The sequence below is a fragment of the Phodopus roborovskii genome, unplaced genomic scaffold (genome assembly GCF_943737965.1).
Source record: "Phodopus roborovskii unplaced genomic scaffold, PHOROB, whole genome shotgun sequence".
Lineage (NCBI taxonomy): Eukaryota > Metazoa > Chordata > Mammalia > Rodentia > Cricetidae > Phodopus > Phodopus roborovskii.
In genome coordinates, this window is record NW_026125599.1 from 120,536 (window position 1) to 141,235 (window position 20,700).

The following is a 20,700-nucleotide window of genomic DNA, read 5'->3' on the forward strand; positions in this document are numbered from 1 at the left end:
CTGCAGATTCCATGTAATACCTATCAAAAATCTTAGCTATGTTTTGAAGATGATACTATATTTTCATCCCATTGCCTAAGTCCCTTAATAATCCTACAAAAGAGAACTTCCTACTGACCTAAATAACTTTGTTTACTCCTTTAATGAGTAATATTTCATAACATTTCAGTTGTTATCTATTTGTGTCTGGTAGCAGCCAACTACCTAATTAACACAGTGCACTCCTAAAGGATTTTCACAAAGGACTTCTTCATTGCCTTTACAATAAAATGTAAACTCCTAACCAACCCCAAACTATCAAGGGTTTTCTCCAAATAAATTACTGCTTTATTCATCCCCCACTTTATAATAGAGTACATGATTTTACACATATTCTTTACTTACCTCTATTTGTGTTGGGCAGCACCAACCTTTTCCCTTAGATACTTTTTAATTCCATATCTAGGTGTTCAAAGTTCACAAACTGCCATGGCCTGCAAGTGCTACCTCTGCCATGAAGCCTTTTCTGATCCTCCCAGATGAAAATAACTTATTTCAGATACTGATCACACTTTGTATTAATCTAATAGTTTGTCTCCCTTGATTTGCAATATCTCGATGAATATTAATTTAAATATTTATCTATTGTGCGCATATGCATATGTATGCATGTGTATGAGTGTGCTCTTCTGTGGTGATATTTTGTTTATGATCTAACAAATAAAGCTTGCCTGAAGATCAGAGTGCAGAGCTAGCCACACTAGTTAACCATAGAGGCCAGGCAGTGGTGGTTCACACCTTTAATCCCAGGACTCAGAAGACAGAGGCAGAGGGATCTCTGTTAGTTGAAGTTCACCCTGGGCTACAAGAAATTGACCCAGTCTAAAAGGGAAACAGAGCTTACATAAAGGTGATTTCAGCACTTACAGTGAAACACCTTTAATCCCAGCACTAAGGAGGTGGAGATAGGAAGGGATATAGCTGGGCAGAGAGAGGAATATAAGGCAGGAGGAGACAGGAGCTCATGGTAGTCTGAGGCAGCAGACCAAGGCAGCAGTCTGAAGCAGTCAGTCTGAGGCAGTCTGAGGAAGCAGTCAGTCTGAGGATGCAGTCTGAGGACAGGATTGCCCCTTTGGTCTGAGCATTGGTATCAGTAAGAACTCTCTAGTGGCTGGCTGCTTTGCTTCTCTGATCTTTCAGCCTTCTCCCTGATAGCTGACTTATTAGAGCTCTTGCTACACTCTCCTTTTACAGGTACATAGAAGGCCAAAGACTGATGTTGTGAGTTCTTCCTCAATCACCATTCCACTTTATTTATTTATTTATTTATTTATTTATTTATTTATTTATTTATTTTTAAGACATGGTTTTTCTCTGAACCCAAACTTGCCATTTCAGCTAGACTGGTTAGAGAGCAAGCCCCTAGGAGCCACCCATCCCTAGCACCAGAGTTATAGATGCACCCTGCCATACCTGATTTTTTTTTTTTTACACTGATACTAGAGATTCAAACTCAGGTCCTCATGTTTGAACTACAAGCACATTTACCCCCCACCAAATGGCTAAAAAAAGTGATTAGGAAGTCTTGGTGCTCTTCAGAGGACCTGAGTTCAGCTCTTAGTGACCATGTTGGGCAGCTCCAGCTGTCTGTGACTCCAGTTCCAGGAGTCCCGGCTTCCAAGTGCATCTACACACATGTGGCAAATACCCACAGAGAGATCCACACAGAAACATAAATAAAAATGAATCTTTAAAAAAAATAGTGAAATATCAATAGTTTAAAATGTTCCCACTACCATTCTACTTACTTTAATAATATCCACTATCCATCTCTGCCCTACCTCTTCTCTCACTATCATTTGTCCCAAAATTCTAGAGTTGAATTTGATAATATCATTTGAAATATGCAAATATTTGAAATCACAGTGAAGTTATACCTGGCAGTATCCTATTTTGGGATTCCTATATGCATAAGCTGTCAGTACCCGCCTCAGAGCAGATATACCAGTGTCACTCTGAAATGCTGGGTGCTCAGGCAGAGAGCGACGTAAGTCACGTTCAATTTCTTCAGTAGCCAAGTTGCAGGTCCCTAAGGACTGTTCAACCACTTCAGCATAATATCCAGGGTTAGTAGCCATGTCATTAACAGCACCTGCAAGGACATTGCATTCACATACAAAATGAATAATATAATGAAGCTAAGATTGGCATATAGTGGCATATTTGTATTTTATTACCTTGAGGTTTTCCTTTATGCTCAAATAATATCTGAATACACACACACAAAAGAAAGAAAGAAAATAAAGGAATGGGGAAGCATTACATGGGTCTACAACAAAAAGTTACTAGGAATCAGAATAACACTTTCAAGAAGTTTTCACTTTTAATTTTCCTTTGGTGCTACAGATGTGAACCCTGTAACAGCAAATATACATATCTTGCCTACTAAATTAATCTTGTCAGAAAGAAGATATATAGATATTTAGGAAAGCACATGTAAATACAGTTTCTTTGCCCTTTGACTAGTCTGAACTCATGTCCCAGCCATCTTTGTGTTCAGAACATAACTCCTAGAAGGTGCATCCTTAATGTCTATTGAATGAATGACTCAAAGAAATGTACTACCTGAGAAAAGCATCCAGAGCTCTCCTCTCAAAGTCTCTGGAATCCCTCTTACAACTAGATCTCGGGTCTTTTTGGTCCGGAACATGCTAACACCACGCCCACATTCAGAAAATAAGATGTTCCAAGATTGTTCCTTCATCTTTTCTTTCAACTGTAACAGAAAAATAAAGGCAAATAGTGAAAAATTAATTTCTTTAAAATAACTTTCTCGTGCTGTTTACCATGAAATAATGTATGTACAGCTAGAAACTTAGAAAAACCAAAAATCATATGCACATAAGTAAAGCACTGGATCCTGAATATAAAAATCTAAAACTCATGCAATTCTAACAGTTAAAATCTTAAAAGTTGCAAAAGCCTAATAAAAGCTTCAAACCATCATATTGTGACTGTGACTCAATAGCCAACATTCCTCTTTTATCTTCACTATTGATAATAGTGTGAGCATTGTGGAACCAAACTAGAAATACTTCAAACCTCAAGTGTAAAGCATTCTGTTCTCATACCATCCAGTACAGTGGCTCTCAATTTGTGGGTCTCAACCCTACTGGGAATCAAATGACTCTTTTGAGTCATCATCATTCTGAGATGATCAGAAAACACAGACATTTACATTACAATTCATAACAGGAGCAAAATTACAGTTCTGATGTAGCAATGAAAATAATGTTATGGTTCGTGGTCCCCACAACATGAGGAACTGTATTAATGGGTTTTAGCATTAGGAAGGTTGAGAACTACTGATCTAATATGTTCTAAAGACTTTTTTGTCATTGACTGCTTCAATCCATAGGTTTAATTATTTTGTTTCCTTACCATTTTAGAATCAAGATTCTCCAAATTCTGAGGGTGAAATACTGTCATTAAAGCTTCAGTGTTCACAGTTTTGCTGCATTCTTTTGGACATGTCAAAGCTTGCTCTTCAAAATGATCACACTGGCCTGTAGCATCAGAACTAATAGCAACCTGAAAAAGAAAGTCAGAACGTGCTTGTCCTCAATGTGTGCTCACAAGTTTCATTAAGAAAAATGTGTTGTGAGGCTGTGGTGGCACACTTCTTTAATCTCAGCAATCATGACGCAGAGGCAGGTGGATGTCTGTGGGTTTAAGGCCAGCCTGGTCTACCGAGTGAGTTCCAGGACAGTCATAGCTGTTACACATAGAAACCCTGTCCCCCCAAAAATACCCAAAAAGAAAGAAAAATCTGTTAATGTTCTGTCTGCTATTCGTAAGCCATGCTCTATGGATATAAATATTCAAGAAATGTCCCAGAAGTATTGTTTTCTTGTCAAAATTAAGACTATGAACAAAGTGATCTTGGAAACTACAAACTCAGAGTCTCAGTGAGCCCATTCTTCACAAAAGCAACAAAATAATGTCAAACTTTTAAACCATTTCAGAACACTACAAGTTAACCAAAGGATTCATTCAAAGAAAACGAATGCAGGCTTAGTTCTCCATGGAATAGTGACTTCCCAGCAAGCTTAAGAGCCCGGGTTCTATCCCCAGCACATACAGAAAGGGAGGGGGAGAGGGAGGAAGCATCAAATCCCCTCATGAACCTTAGTAAGATCCTCAGCGGCTTTAACTCGAGGCTATTCCTGCCCTAACTCAGAAATGGAGTAGGCATGAGAAGCCAGCAGAAAGGCAGCCTGTGGATCTTCTGGAGTTTCCCCTAAGTGCCACCGTACTCTCAGCACAGTCAACATTTGATGTAACAGGAAGCTCCTGACAAACGTCCACTTCTAAGGTGTGATTTGATTTGATTCACAGCTCAGCTCTGAAAAGAGTCTGTTTCCAGGGCATTAAAGAAAACCCCAGTGACCTGCTTCTAGTACCACGGCTGCGTAACTTGGTGATTTCACTTGGGGCAAAAAGAGGTGCCTAGAAATCTGAAAGGAAGATACGAATAGCCAGAAAAGCATAGGGAACTTTGAAAGGTTAGACATCTTCTTGGTTATCTGGAAGTATGCACATATGTGCACCCCCTGAGCTTCTCAAGGGAATCAAAGCAACAGAGAGGGGTCTGAGTTATTCAACTGTCTTTCAAAGTGGGGAATGAAAATAACCTTCTGAAGGTTTGAGTCATATCTTCACACAAAATACTGCCTCAGATAAAAAATGGAAGAATTAAAAGTTCAAGGCACTGAAGGAAATCAAACCTGTAATGGAATGATTACTAAATTCTGCAAACTCAGAAGTTGATCTTGGAAAAGCAGGTTTAAAACTAAAATCAAAACATAAAAAGAAAGGAAGAAAGAAAGAAACATCCAACAGAAAATGTCCCTGAGGGTAACTAGATGTTGGATTTCATATACAAAGTTTATAAAGCGGACATTATCAACATATCTAGAGAGTTGTAAAAAACTACTCTTACTAGTGGACCCAGATTCTTTCTTCACAGGGTCAGATGAAGGATCGATCAATAAAAGTTTTATGCCAAGGTCAGAGGGCAAATATTTTAAGTTTCATGGATCATAAGGTCCCTAATCAATTTTCCCATTGTGGTATTAATGCACTCATTGACAAAACATAATTGAATGGCATGGTTATGTCTCAAAACTTTATTTACTAGAAGAGGTTATAGATTGGCAATCTCTATACTACAAGGTGGTGTAGCCACTGGGAACCTGGGACACCATATGGACTTTATGGAGTGAAATTTATTGATATTACCTTAATCAACTCTCATTCAGCTGTGACCTAAGAAATAAATGCTTATAATGTTAAGACCAAATAATTTTATAATGTTAAGATCTGGGGGTAGCTGGGCAGTGGTGGCATGGAAGGCAGAAGCAGGTGGATCTTTGTGAATTCGAGGCCAACCTGGGCTACAGAATGAGTGCCAGGATAGGCAATAGGCTCCAAAGCTACACAGAGAAACCCTATCTCAAAAAAAAAAAAAAAAAAAAAAAAAAAGGCGGGGGGAGATTTGGGGGTAATGTTTATTTTTTATAGCATACCCTAACTATTAAAGAAGGCATATGGGAGGGTCTTCAAAACAAAACAAAAACAACAAACACCTCATAGGGCTGGAGAGATGAGTCCCCCCCCCCCCCGTATGTAAAACTTCTTGCTGTAGCCCGAACTGGCCATCCCCTGTTATCAGATTGGTGACTATCCCAGTTGTCACAGCAATGCTTTTATTCAGAGGCACATTCAGAGACTCAAGGTGGAACATTGGGTAGAGTTTGGGGAGTCCTGCTGCGGAGAGGGAGGAGAGATTGTAGGAAACAGAGGGGTCAGGAACACTGCGGGAAAATGCACAGAAACCACTAGCCTGGCTCATGGGAACTCACAGAGTCTGAACAAGAACAAGGGAGCCTGCATGGGACTGACTTAGGCTCTCTGCATATGTGACAGTTGAACAGCTTGGTCTATTTGTGGGACTCCTGGCAGTGGGAGCAGGGGCTGTCTCTGGTACTTTGGCTGGTTCTTGAGAACCTATTCCTCAGCTTGAATAAAAGGGGAGGTGCTCGGTCTTATGGCACCATGATATGAGCAATTTCAGAGGAGGGGTATATTGGAGGGAAATAGAAGGGAGGAGGGAATGAGAGAAGGAAAGGGAGGAGAAGCTGTAATGGGGATGTAAACTAACCAATTTTGTATATATAAAGAATGTTCTTGCTATACAAGCAAGAAAACCTGATTTCAGATCTCTAGAGCCTATGCATAGCTGTACAAAGTACTTATATGTGTGAAATCTCAGCACGTCTAGGCAAGATTATAGGCAGAAACAGGTGAATTCCCAAAGTTTGCAAACCAGCTACAGAGACCAAGAATGACTGCTTCAAACAAGGCAAGAGGTGAAAACTGACACCAAAATGCTCCTCTGACCTCCGCATGGGTACCGTGGCTTTGTACTGTACCTGTATTTGTTCTGCACACATGCATGTGAGAGTTCACACACAGGCCTTACAGAGATGGTAGCATTTATTTTATTCCTTGAGAGGAATTGTATTGGTAGGCAAGGTGAAGGGTATTCTAAAGACAATCCATGTGAACCAATCAACAGAAGATTGGAATGTAATATTTTGGCGATGGAAAATGGATGTAAAAATGGTCACCAGGAAATGGAAACTAGGAAGTGAACAAAGCAAAGGGAAGAGGAAAAGAGTTTCACTGTATTCTTTGTGGCCCAGCTGTCTGCTAACATACCTTGCATTTTTTCCCATTTCTACACATTGATTCAAGTGGAACCATTGACATTTATTCTCTCTCTCTCTCTAAATCCCACTCTTCATTTGGGATTTTATGTCTATATGCTCCACTGTGCAAAGACGTAACAGGCCCTTTTGGCAAGAGTACAAATTTGTTTGTTTAATATTTGGCATGTGGGGAATAAACCCAGGATCGCAAAACAAGATCTGGCTTCTAGGCAAGGATAAAAGCCAGGCCTACTATTAGTAAAGCAGTAAAACTCAAAAGCACAGCTAAAGAACCCTTTGGTAAGATTTCATAAAGATTAAATTGGTGCTTCCTAGACCCTTTATATAAGAATATGTTAACAACTCCTGTTAAACATTAGAAAAGGCTAGCCTGTCCAGGAGGCCAAGGAAAAAAAGTCAGACTATGACACTGGTTTAATGGAAAGCAGGAAGTATTTACAAGGACTCATAAGAGGCCAATTAATTTTTAAAGGAACTATTTGTAGCTTGAATTGAAGGAACTGAGTGAACATCAGAGGAAAATAAAATAAATGATCCAATAAATAGTAGGCAAAAGATATAAAGAGATAAACAGCAAATAAACATACAAAAATATTCACCATAACACAGTAATAGGAAATACATTTAAAAAAAAAACAACCCATACCCAATAAAATCAAAACACTGACAATACCAAGTAACTGTGAGGATGTAGAACAAGAACCCTTGCTCATTTCTGGTTTTAAAAAAGGTATAGCACCAGGTAGTGGTGGTGCACGCCTTTAATCCCAGCACTTGGGAGGCAGAGGCAGGTGGATCTCTGTGAGTTTGAGGACAGCCTGATGTACAGAGCGATTTCCAGGACAGGCTTCATAGCAGTACAAAGAAACACTGTCTCAAAAAAGGTATAGCTACATTGCAAGATGGTTTGGTAGTTCTTACAAAGGCAACACAGTTCAGTAATGATACTCCCACCCATGTGCTCAAATGAGTTAGAAACTCACATCTATACAAAAACATACATGTGAATGCTTATAATAACTTTACTCATTAATTCCCCTAAGCTTGAATCAACCAGGTATCCTTCAGTAGTGAGTGAAAGGATAGATAATGTGGTACCTCTAAAAATTGGGTATATTTCAGCACTAAAATAGATGTGATACCAAATTATGTTATTGAGAAAAGAGAAATTCATCTTATTAATTGAAAGACAGTCAACTTGAAAGGCTACATTTGATGTTTCAATTATACATCATGCTAGAAATTACAAAATTATATAGACAATAAAATGATAAATAGCTTCCAGAACTTGGAAAGGGGTTTAACACGTTAAAGCACATGGGACTTTTTAGGGCAATGATAAACTTCTGTATGATGCTGTGATTGCTGCAATATTAGAGTATGAATTCAACAAAACTGAATAGTATAAAAATGAATTTGTATATTATGGACTTGACATCATTTAATAGTACATATTAGTACTGGCTCATCAATTGTTAACTGATTTACCAAAACAGCATAAGAGGCTAGTAATAAGAGAAATCATAGTCAGAGAAGGTAAATAGTACAGGGAAACTGTATTTTCTGTTTAATTTTTCTACATGCCCCAAACTGTTCAAATAATGTTTATTAATTAAAATGACAAATTATACAGAGATAATTATGTTCTACAAAGTAAAGGACATTAATAAAGGTATAGAAATAGTAAAAATACAAATTGTATAGTTGATAACTGAACTGAAAAGTTCACTCTAAGAATGTATTTCAACTGGCAAACAGAAGAATTGGTTTTCTTGACAAACCAGTAGAGATTATCCACAAGTGAAAAAGTAAAATACATAAAGAAAAGTGAATAGAATCTCAAAGACTTGTGGGAAACCATTAATCCAATGATCTATGCATAACAAAGTCCTAAAGGAGGATAAGAGGTAAAAAAAAAAGTAGGAAATGTCTGAAAAAAGACAATAGCAATAAATAATCCAATTTTTATAAAATATCACCCACAAAATACCAACTAAGAAGCTGTTCAATAAACTCAGAGGAAAAAAAAACACCTACACACACCATAGCCAAACCTATGAAACTCAAATACAAACTCAAATACAAAGAGAGAATTCTGAAACCACAAAGAGATAAACAACTTATATAAAACTGGGTATGGATGTCTACACCTGTGATCCTAGCACTCAGAAGGCAGAGACAAGATTATTTACTGCCAGTCTAGGCCAGCCTAGGCCACATAGTGAGTTCTAGACCAGGCTGGGAAGCAAAGACTTTGCCTCAAAGTTTACAACTCAAAAGAAGAATGAAAAAAGAATAACAAATGGTGCTGGCACAATTGGATGAGGGTGTGTAGAAGACTGCATATAGACCCATGTCTATCGCCATGCACAAAACTCAAGTCGAAATGGATCAAAGACCTCAACATCAATCCAGCCAAATTGAACTTCTTAGAAGAGAAAGTAGGAGTTACCCTTGAACAAATTGGTATAGGAGACTGCTTCCTGAACATAACTCCAGGGGCACAGACACTGAGAAACAATTAATAAATGTGACCTCTTCAAACTTAGAAGCTTCTGTAAGGCAAAGGACACAGTGGACAAGACTAAATGGCAGCCCACAGACTAGGAAAAGATTTTCACCAATCCTATATCCGACAAAGGGCTGATCTCCAAAATATACAAAGAACTCAAGAAACTAGTCAACAAAACACCAAGTAACCCTATTAAAAAATGGGGTACAGAATTGAAGAAATAATTCTCAATAGAGGAAATCAAAAAGGCTGAAAGGCACTTAAGAAAATGCTCCACATTCTTAGCTATCAGGGAAATGCAAATCAAAACAACTTTGAGATACCATCTTACCCCTGCCAGAATGGCTAATATTAGAAACACCCATGATGACTCATGATGGAGAGGATGTGGAGAAATGGGAAGACTCCTCCACTGCTGGTGGGAGTGAAGACTTATACAGCAATTTTGGAGGTCAGTATGGCGGTTCCTCAGAAAAATGGGAATTAGTTTACCACAGGACCTGGCAATCCCCCTCTTAGGCATATACCCAAAGGATTCACATCCATGCAACAAAGACATCTGTTCAACTATGTTCATAGCAGCACTATTTGTAATAGCAAGAACCTGGAAGCAACCTAGATGCCCCTCAATTGAAGAATGGTTAATGAAGATGTGGCACATCTACACAATGGAATACTACTCTGCAGAAAAAAATAATGGTATCTTGAAATTCGCAGGCAAGTGGATGGCACTTGAAGAAACCATCCTGAATGAGGTAACCCAGTCACAAAAAGAGGAACACAGTATGTACTCACTCATATATGGATTTTAGACCTAGATCAAAGGATCACCAGCCTATACTTCACACCACCAGAGGAACTAGGATACAAGGTGTATTCTAAGAGATTCATAAAAAGTCCCTCACAGAACTGGGAAGGGACAAGTCCCCCAGAGCTCAGGGGAAGTGGGGGGCAGCGAATGGAGAGAGAAGTAGGAGAAAATGAGGGGGAGGAGAGGAAAACATGTGCGACCAGGAAGATTGAGCCTGGTTAGGTATAGAAGACAGGAAAGAGAGAGACACACACACAGAGAGAGAACATAAAAGAGGGAGCCAATATTGGTTTGAAGATAAAATTGAGCATAAAGAAAGGTCTAGAGAACTATAAGACTGCTGCCAACTAACAATTTGAGCTTCCATGGAAAGGCTACCATAAATGCCCTTCCTGGAGAGTGAGATCAACAACTAACTTATCCATGGAGCCCTCAACTAATGCCTGTTGGAAACAGGAGCAAACACCCATACATAAACAATGAGTTGAAGTAGAACCCAATGCAGATGGAGAGGACAAGACCAGGCGGCAGAAACACATAGAGACAGCTGACCTGAACAAGGAGGAGCTAACAGGCCACCAGACTGATAGCTGGGAAGCCAGCATAGGACTGACTCAGGCCCTGCTGAATATGGGTCTCAGCCAGAAGGACTGAGCAGACTAAGGGACCTCAGACAGTGGAGCCAGGATGTATCCCTGGTGCACAAAAGGACTTTGCAAACACATCCCCATGGAGGGATAACTGCCTTAATCTAGAGACAGGAGAGAAGCCCTAATCCCTACTTCACATGACCTGTCAGATCTACATGACTCCAAATGGATGGCATTCCCCTACATATGGAATTGGAGTGGGGGAATGGGAGGGGAGGGTGTTTAGAGTGCATGGGAGAGGGAAGAGAGGGTAAAAGGGAGAGAGGGCTGGGGGGAGGGAGGGAGGGAGGGGGAACTGGGATCCACATGTAAAATAATAAATTAAATTAAAAAAAATGCTTTGACTCCAAAATTTAAGTTCAAGGACAAGTTACTGTGGAAAAGGATTTCTATTTTTATTTCCACAGAAAATGAAAAGATGTGGATTCCTTCCAGACTAATGTGGTTTCTTCACGCCAGACCGCCTGAAACAGAGTACCAGGCGATCCTACATTCAAAACAGCTGGACAAAGCAGCCTTACAGACTACAGCCAGGATTTCTGAATCTCCTTCGAATCCCCCATGACAGCGCCCCTTACCAGCAGGAAGTAGTTTGGAAAGAACGAAGCCCAAATTCCCAAATATTGTCTATAAATGTTTGTTTTCATTTAAATGGACTTGGTTATATAAAATAAATAAAAAAAAGAAAGAAAAAAGAATTCTCAGTAAAATCAAGACTAGACTGCTTACCATCAACCTGGGAGGCTAGATTAGAGATGATCTATTCAAAAGATGTTAACCCCAACAAAAGTATCTTGAAAAACCTCAAAGCTAAAAACACACTAAATGGGATCAATGGTATATGTTGCTTAAAAACAATACAAAATTATACCAGTGTGAAATACCATATCATGTGAATAAAAATGGCTAAACTAAACATAAACATAAATAAGCTGGATAATGTGGATCATGCCTATAATCCCACTACTCAAGAGGTTGAGGTAGGATTGCAAGTTCATGGCCAGCCTGAAATACACTGCAAGCTAAAAGCCAGTCTATGGTACAAAGTGAAGTCCTGTCTCAAATTCAGACTGACAAACTCTCTCTCTCTCTCTGCCTCTCTCTCTCTGTCTCTCTGTTTGTATGTATATATATGTATACTCATTGTGGTGGTTATAAAAATTGGAACTCTCACATATAAAACAATGTATTCCACTACAATGTTATAATGTTAAAATTATAATACTACTCAGCAACTCCACCCTTAAACAGGTTCATGTTACGAGTAATGTTTTTCCCCCTGCCGGTCTGGTCCCACAGCAGCACCAGCTCCAAATAAAACACAGAGATGCTGTATTAAATATAATTCTGTTGGTCTGTTACTTGTTTCTTATTCACTAGCTCTGTCTCAAATGTTTACACATTTCTATTAATCTAAGTATTTCCACGTAGTCTCACGTGGTCTCCTCCTCTCTCTGCCCTCCATCTTAGAACTCCTCCCTACCACTTCCTCTCCTCCTCATCTTCTAGTCCCACCTATCTTGCTTTCCTATTGGCCAACAGTGCTTTATTCATTAACCAATATGAGAAACATATATACAGAATGACATCTCCCATCAGGTTCCCAAGAAAAACAGAAATATTTCTAAAGATTTCACAGATATGCTCTTACTAGCAGTATTTAAAGTATATAAAAAAAACCCTTATCATTTCTAGTCACTCCCTATCACCTTCTCCATGCCACTCAGATTCTAGATGACTACCTGTATTTATCACCATACATTGGCTTATTTCAGACTTTCCTATAAGTGAAATCTTACCATATGTGTTGTGTTGGACCCCTTCATTTGGCATAGTTTTGTCAAGGTTTACACATGGAATTGCATGAATCACCACTGCATTTCTCTTTCTTGCCTTATAATATGTGTGCTGGCAGTCTTATGACAATTTGACACACAAACTACTGAAAGTAGGAAACCTCAGTTGAAAAAATGCCACAATAAGATCTGGCTGTAAGCCATTTTGTTAATTAGTGATTGATGGAGGGACCCACCCATTGTACATGGTGCCATCCCTGTGATTGTCCCTGTGACTGTGGTCCTGGGTTCTATAAGAAAGCAGGCTGAGCAAGCCATGAGGAACAAGCCAGTAAGCAGCACTCCTCCATGCCCTCTGCATTAGCTCCTGCCTCCAGGTTCCTGCTCTGCTTGAGTTCCTGTCCTGACTTCCTTCAGTGATGAACAGTGATATGGAAGTGTAAACCAAATAAACCTTTACCTCTCCAACTTGCTTTTTTGTCATAGTGTTTTGTGACAGCAATACAAACACTAACTAAGACAATTATGCCACTGTATGAATACATTCCATTTAATAATTTTGTAGATAGTGCTGTTTTTAAACAATTTTTGATGATTATAAAGAATTTCACTGGGTACGTGTATGAACAGTATTTGTGAGAACATTTTCGTATTCATGGGTGGATATCTATGGGTAGAATACTGGGCATATGGTAAATCTATGTTCAACATTTTAAGGAACTACCTATGTTCCAATGCAGTACAGCACTTTAAATTCCAAACAGTAGTCCATGGAGTTTTCAAGATCTTTATATCTTCCTGAATTGTTATTAGCAACCTTTTAAATGGTAGCAATGATAGTGGTATGAATGGATAGTATCCTATTATGGTTTGGGGTTTTATCTCCCCAGAAACAATGCAGAAAGCTTTTCAAGTGCTTATTTGGTCATTTCATTATCATGTTTAGAGAATTACCTATTGGAATCTGTCCTTAATTCAAAGGCATAGAGACTCATTGCTACATTTACTCTTAAGACTTAGGAAGTTTCAGATTTACAGTTTTGTTCTCTGATCCATTCCGACTTAATTTTGTGTTTTAAGGGAAGAGTCCAAATACACCTCTTATATACGGTTATCCATGTCCCAGAACCATTTGTTGAAAAGACTTTAATCCCTTACTGAATTGACGTCTATCCCTGCTGAAAATCAATGAATAATATATGTTAAGGTTTAGTTCCATACTCTTGGTTCCATTACTGTTGTGAAATATTAGTTTCAGATGTGTTACCTTTGTTTATGCTGTGGAACATTTGTTTAATGATGCAAAGATGTGCTGCATTCTTTTAATGTTGCATTAAACTCTGTGAAGTTGTGTTACTTTGCCTGTTTACAAAACACCTGGTTAGTCTAATAAAGAGCTGAACAACCATTATCTTGGTAGGAGACAGAGAGGATAGGAAGGTGGCAGACAGAGAGAAAAAGAGAAGAAGGAGGAGTGAGAAAAGGAGGAGATGAGCATGCAGGGGGCTTGCCACCCAGCTACATAGCCAGATACAGAATAAGAAGGAAAGAAAAGATATACAGAAACAGAAAAAGGTAAAATCCCAGAGGCAAAAGGTAGATGGGATAAACAAAGTTATGTCTCTATGTGATTATTTGGTAGCTGGGTGGTGGGCTACCCAAAGAGTAAAGGGGATAAAGAAAAAAGAAAATCAAACAACACATTACATTCATATATATCTATTCTAATGCTTTGATCACAATGGTGTTTACTATAGCTGTATAGTACATTTTAAAATCAGGGAGCCCTACTTTTCTACTATAATTTTTCTTTGCTTGTTTTACTTTTGTTTTTGAGACCGTCTCATAGCTCAAGCTATCCTGGGACTCAAGATCTTCCAGTCTCAGCCTCTTGGGCACCATCTTGCCCAGCTTTCACGTATTTGTATTTCCATGTGATTTTTATTACCTACATTTTTAATACATTTCATTTACTCCACTTCTGAAAATTAACAATGTCAAAGATCCTAAGTGATTTAAAATAATTTGATCCCTCAAATTTTTACCAGCTTAAGAAGATAAGAATGATGTCCATGGTTCAGGTAGATGGAAAGTAACAGCTTCTATTTTGTAAATACAGACAGACAAAATGATGTTTGCAGGCAAAATCAATGCACATTATTTACATTAAACCATATGACAGGCGCCGCAATTACCTATTGATAGTATATTCAAACTATTAGAAAAATATTCAAGAGGAAGAAGAAAAAAGCACTTAAGTGAAAAAAAAGCCCCAGATATAAATTTGTAATAGCAAGTGTTCTAACTGTATTCATAACTGCCTATGAAGTATTCATAAATCACATTCATCTACAAAGTCAGTGGCTTGAAACAATTTAACATGTGAATTGTTAGAGAGTGCAATGAACTAGATTATTTAAATAACAAAGCTTAATTCTTGTGAATTGTTTTTTCCCTCTGACTTTTACTATAAGGCTAATACCATTTTCAAATGGTATGGACTTGTGAGCACAATTATAAAAGGAAATTTTGTTTTTTGAGCACAACCCAGCCCCATCTAGAAAATAACACAGGTTGTTTATTTTATGGCTCGTACCCTTAAGGCTATTTTATTCATTTCTTTTTCTTTTCTTTCTTTTTTTTTTTTAATCAAGCACTGTTTAGAAATAGGCTATAGCTTTAACTGTGAAGGAAAAATAGGGCAAAGGTTGATATTTCTTTGTGTATAACCTCTCTATAAAATAATGCACTTAAAATATCTAAAAAGCACAGCACAATAAATAGTGATTAGGAGACAGAATTGAGCTATAAAAAAGAAAATAGACAAAAAATACAAAGAAACACTTCTTTCAAACACCAGAAGCTTACTGTAAAAGGCACTCCATTCATACTCCATAATTTAAAATAGGCTGCTAACTTTAATTTAATTTTAACAAATTTTCTGGTTTCCTAACTCAGAAATAAATCTATTTTCCTTGAGCTAAAATACATACTTCTAATTGTAGTAGTCACAGAAAGCACACTTTCTTATTATTTAAAAAATGTATTACATTTAGTGTGTGTGTGTGTGTGTGTGTGTGTGTGTGTGTGTGTGTGTGTGTGTGAATGTGAAGGGACAGTTGGTGGGATCAGTTTTCCTTTTCCATCAGGGATCAAAAATCAGGTTGTCAGGCCTGGTGGCAATTGCCTTTACCTAGAGACAGATGTCTCTAGCTAATATTTCCTTATTGTTTTTTTTTTTTTTTTTTTTTTAATGAGACAGGGTTTCCTTGTATTGCTTTGGAGCCTGCCCTGGAATTTCTCTGTAGACCAGGCTTGCCTCAAACCTGCAGAGATCTGCCCACCTCTGCCTCTCCAGGGCTGGGATTAAAGGCATGAGCCATAAATGCCTGACTGTCTTTTCCTTATTCTTAAGGCAAACAAAAATCAGTCATGTGGGTTTAACTACTATTTCTGTTAAATACCGATGCATTATCAGATGCCCCATAGACTGCCCAGTCCTCCTCACTGACACCCACGTTCAGGGTGTCTGGGTCAGTCCTTAGAATGGCTAAAATAAAAAAAAAAACACCAAGGACAGTGACAGTTTATGTTGGAGAGGATGTGGAGAAAGGGGAACACTCCTCAACTGCTGGTGGGAGTGCAAACTTGTACAGCCACTTTGGAAATATCCGTATGATGGGTTCCTCAGCTAAATGGGAATCAGTCTGCCTCAATATCCAGCAATTCAACTCTTAGGCACATTCCCAAAGGATGCACACTCACACAACAAGGACATCTGTTCAACTATGTTCATAGCATCATTGTTTTTAATAGCCAGAATCTGGAAGCAACCTAGATGCCCCTCAACTGAAGAATAGATACAGAAAATGTGGTACATTTACACAATAGAGGAGGATTACTTAGTGGAAAAAACAATGGAATTTTGAAATATGCAGGCAAGTGGATGGAACTAGAAGAAAACATTCTCAGTGAGGTAACCCAGTCACAAAAAGACAAACATGCTATGTACTCACGCATATATGGATATTAGACATAGAGAAAAGGATTACCAGCCTACAATCCATATCACCAGAGAAGCTAAGAAGCAAGGAGCACTCTACAAGAGACATACATTGTTTTTTAATCCTTAAACAGGGTCTCCCTTAGTTACATAGGCTGTGCTTAAACTTGTAATTTTTCTGCCTCATCCTCCCAGGTACCTGGGGTTACAGGTCCCAGCTCTATCATCTTTTATTTGCAATTCTAGAGTTAGAAAACTTATTATTCTATCAAGTAGAATAAGTGTTTCTGGAACTCAATATTAATAATTAAAAATGTAGAAATTAAGACAAAAATCATGAACTAATTAGACACAATTTCATATGCTTTGATAATCTGTCAAAAATACTTGCCTATCTAAAATCCAATTCTACTTTTCTAGACATTCTAGAGCAGTCATTCTCAGCCTTCCTAATGCTGTGACCTTTTAATACAGTTTCTCATGTTGTGGTTACCTCCCCACCATAAAATCATTTCATTGCAACTTTATAACTGTAATTTTGCTACTGTTATGAATTGTAATGTAAATATCTATGTTTTCTGGTGGTCTTAGGAGGGTGGTTCAAAACACCCCCCCCCCCGAAACAGGTTGCAACCCACAGGTTGAGAACCACAGCTGTCTAGTCTTATGATTCATTTGTAATGCAATTTAAAATAAAGCAAGGGATCTAGTAGTGCTTTCTACTCTTGGGGCCTTTTTTGACTCAAGCTAAGGTAAAAGAGCCTAATTTTCCTATATTTAGTAACTTTAAAATCCATCTAGTAATATTTCTTTATTATACAAATCAAAATTCAACACCAATATGTTTTTAAGCAGTTGGTCAGAATTTTATAAAATGTGTTTATACACCCAAGTTTTAGGGTAACTTACTTATTAAACCATGGAACATCTAATTGATACCTAGTTAAAATTTAAACAGAGTTGGTGCTTATGCATAATCCCAATTACCTCTGGAAGCATTTGTCCTTTATAACATTTTTAGGTCCTCATGAGTCCTATGACAAAGGACAAACTTCTTGAAGTCCTTTCTGTGCTAAGATTTAGATTTATTGATTTAGACTCTTGAGATTTAGATTTGTAAAGTTTTGTAGCATAAAAGTCGCTGAATTTATTAAAGTTATGCTATACATTCTTCTCATTGTGTAGGTAAGTTGATTATAGCTATAAATGAATGAAGCAACCACTTCTGTAATTTAGAAATCAAATTGTACTTTTTTTTTAAGTGCTAGGCTATAATGCTGGACATTACCTATGCTAAACAAGTACCTCTATCACTGAGATTTGTCCCTGCCCCTATCTCTTGTTTTAAAAGGCTTTCTTGTCACAAATTTTATGATGAATATTGAATATGCAGATAATGCTAAAATGGGTCAAAATTCTTCACCACTGCTAAGATGAAAAATATTCAGTTATGAGTTGGTGAGATGGCTCAGCAGGTAAAGGTGCCTGCTTCCAAAAAGGTGATGACCTGAATTCAATCATCAGGGCCCGTATGGTGGAAAGAAAGAACTCTCAATAGTTGTTCTTTGGTACCTACATGTACACTAAGACATGTGTGTTCATGCAAAAGCACACACGTGCTTGCATAAGCATGAGCACACACAGATACATACACACAGTGACTTAAAAGTCAGTAAAAATAAAACATGAACATTCAAAAAGATATTTTTATGCAAACTGCTATACTGATTACTAATTATTCTTGATGCATCTATATTAAAGCCTCTAAAATGAGTAAGAAAACTAGAAATACTTAGCATTCTGATACATCTAGAGAAATGGTAAACCTTTTAAAACAAAATATTTTCTTGACAATGGAGGTTACTCAGCTACCAGAGGCATATAAGGCTTCCAAGAAAAGTTTGTCATTCTTCCCACATTAGGGAGGCAAATACATTAAAAGAAAGGAAAGGATACTCAGAATACTGGATCTAACACATTAAGTCTGAAAGAAAAAAGGATAGGACAAATTTGGTATAAGCAAGAATATGAGACTATCAAGAGAGTATATCAAGACTGATTAAATTTTATTGGTACTCTCACATCGCGCTAAGGAATGTTATGGCTAAAAAAAAAAAAAAAAAAAAACAACAACAAAACTCTAAAACATATGCGTATGGGAAGAAAATTTCATCATGTCCTACATGAGGATTCTCCACCTGCTACTGAGATGACACACATATATTAAAACACTGTGGTTTATTGGAAAGAACGCTTACTCTAGCAATACTGCATTATAACTGAATTAGCATTCCACTATGTATAGTGATAAAGGGCTCTATATGTCAATCTAAATAAAACAATATAACCAGCAAAGTCAAAGTTGATTATGTACCTTTGAATCTTTAATAAAATATAAATAGTTAAATTTGGTACATTTTATAAATATGTAAAGACACAGAGCTCCTGGATTTTGAATTGAAAAATTCATTTGAATTCAATTGGTCTACATTTCCTACAAAGACATATTAAAGATCGGGTCTTAACTCCTCTTTCTTCACAGTATTTATTATCTTTAATATTTTTATAATTTAAAGCTTATAGAAAAATCATTCTGTGCTTTTGAAAATGATTTTATTGGCTTATTCTTCTGTGTGTACAAAGATCATAGGACAAATTTGTGGAGTTAGTCTCTTCTTTCATCCTTACTTAGGTTCTAGGAATCACATTTAGGCTGCCAGGCTTGGGTGACAAGTCACTGTACCTCCTATGCCATCTCATCATCCCTCTCCTCTAATATTTTGCTAGCAAATGCCTGTGCCACTGTTTTGCCCAGGACCAAATTATGTTAATAAAGCTGCACAATTTGGCATCAAAATATTTAATATGGTTTAAAAATTGCTGTATCTGTAGTAACAAGAATATAATTTTCAAATTTTCATTTTATGTATATGGGTGCTTTGCCTGCACGTTGTATATATGCACCATGAGCATGCAATAACTTCAGTGGCCAGAAGAGGGCGTCAGGTCCCCTGAAACTGAAGTAACAGGTGGTTGTGAGCTAACCACTGTGGGTGCTAGGAAATGAACCAAGGTCCATTGTAAGAACAGCCAGTTTTCTTAACCACTGAACCATTTCTCCAGCTCCAGTAAGATAGAAGTACAAATGTTCCCTAAATTCTCAAACACAGATTGAGTTAAAAGTCAAGCTGTATGAAAATACAAGGTGTGCTTACTGAAAAATAGCACATACTGTAGAAAGATCAAATTATAGTATTTCTTAAAGTATTAGTTCCTAAACACTCTAAGGTCTTTAATTTTCACTTCTGTGCATAGTATAGAGCATATGATTTCTTTAGATTTGGGCTTTCACAATAATAAATATAGGTATGAATAGTAAAATTCCTATGGATTCCCTTTTGAAAGAATAGACTATTCTAAATACAATCTTCTCTTCAAAATTATGTGATTGCTATAGAAATTACCTCTGTACTAACATCACATTGAGTTGAAGCTGCCCGGCACTTGAGTCTAAGTTTTGCCACCAGTTGCTCAAAGTCTTTGACCTCATTGAAACGAAAAGCTGTTTTTCCTTTGATGCTAATGATGACAGATCTGTTGGAGTCATCAGTTTTATCTACAGCTAAGACCTGGGGAATAAAAAGATAAAGAAGAGAATCACATTTTCTCCTAGTGCTTACTCTATCATGGCTGAAAGTTTTAGTCTGTGGTATGACTTACTGAGAGATTCGTGCTAATGATGATACAAATCTCAGTTCAAGTTACTTCAGTTTTCAAGGAAAAAGCTAAAGTTGCATGGCTTTTAAAACTGATAACATAAATAAAATATTCAGTGATAAGTTCTAATTTTTGGCTGACATGAAAGTTACCAGTTCTATTATTTCTGAACAAGTACATCAAATGTGATAGTCTTAATTTGCAATCATATCTTGAGAGTCAGAATGATCAAGCTTATTTTGTGTCACCCTAAAAACCCTAAACCTCTATCTGCTTTTAAAATTTCTCCCACTTTCATTTTTTTGCAAAGCTTTTAAAGGGAATTTAAAAATATCTCACAAGCAAGTGTTTTTAACTTGAAGAGGAATTTTGTACTTAAATGATTAAATTGCTAAGAGGATACATTTACTGAGCTTTTTACTAAATCACAGAATTAAA

The 20,700-nt window shown here is 37.4% G+C and overlaps 1 protein-coding gene across 1 annotated transcript in view; it reads right to left on the bottom strand.

The window, feature by feature from the left end:
- Tbc1d8b (TBC1 domain family member 8B) overlaps positions 1–20,700 on the bottom strand; it is a 71,526-nt gene that overhangs the window by 24,343 nt on the left and 26,483 nt on the right. The window contains exons 7-10 of the mRNA XM_051177911.1: positions 20,010–20,174; positions 3,421–3,570; positions 2,605–2,755; positions 1,917–2,131 (exon numbers count right to left, since the gene is read on the bottom strand). Of these exons, the coding sequence (XP_051033868.1) occupies positions 1,917–2,131; positions 2,605–2,755; positions 3,421–3,570; positions 20,010–20,174 (681 nt within the window). The remainder of the gene's footprint in view (positions 1–1,916; positions 2,132–2,604; positions 2,756–3,420; positions 3,571–20,009; positions 20,175–20,700) is intronic.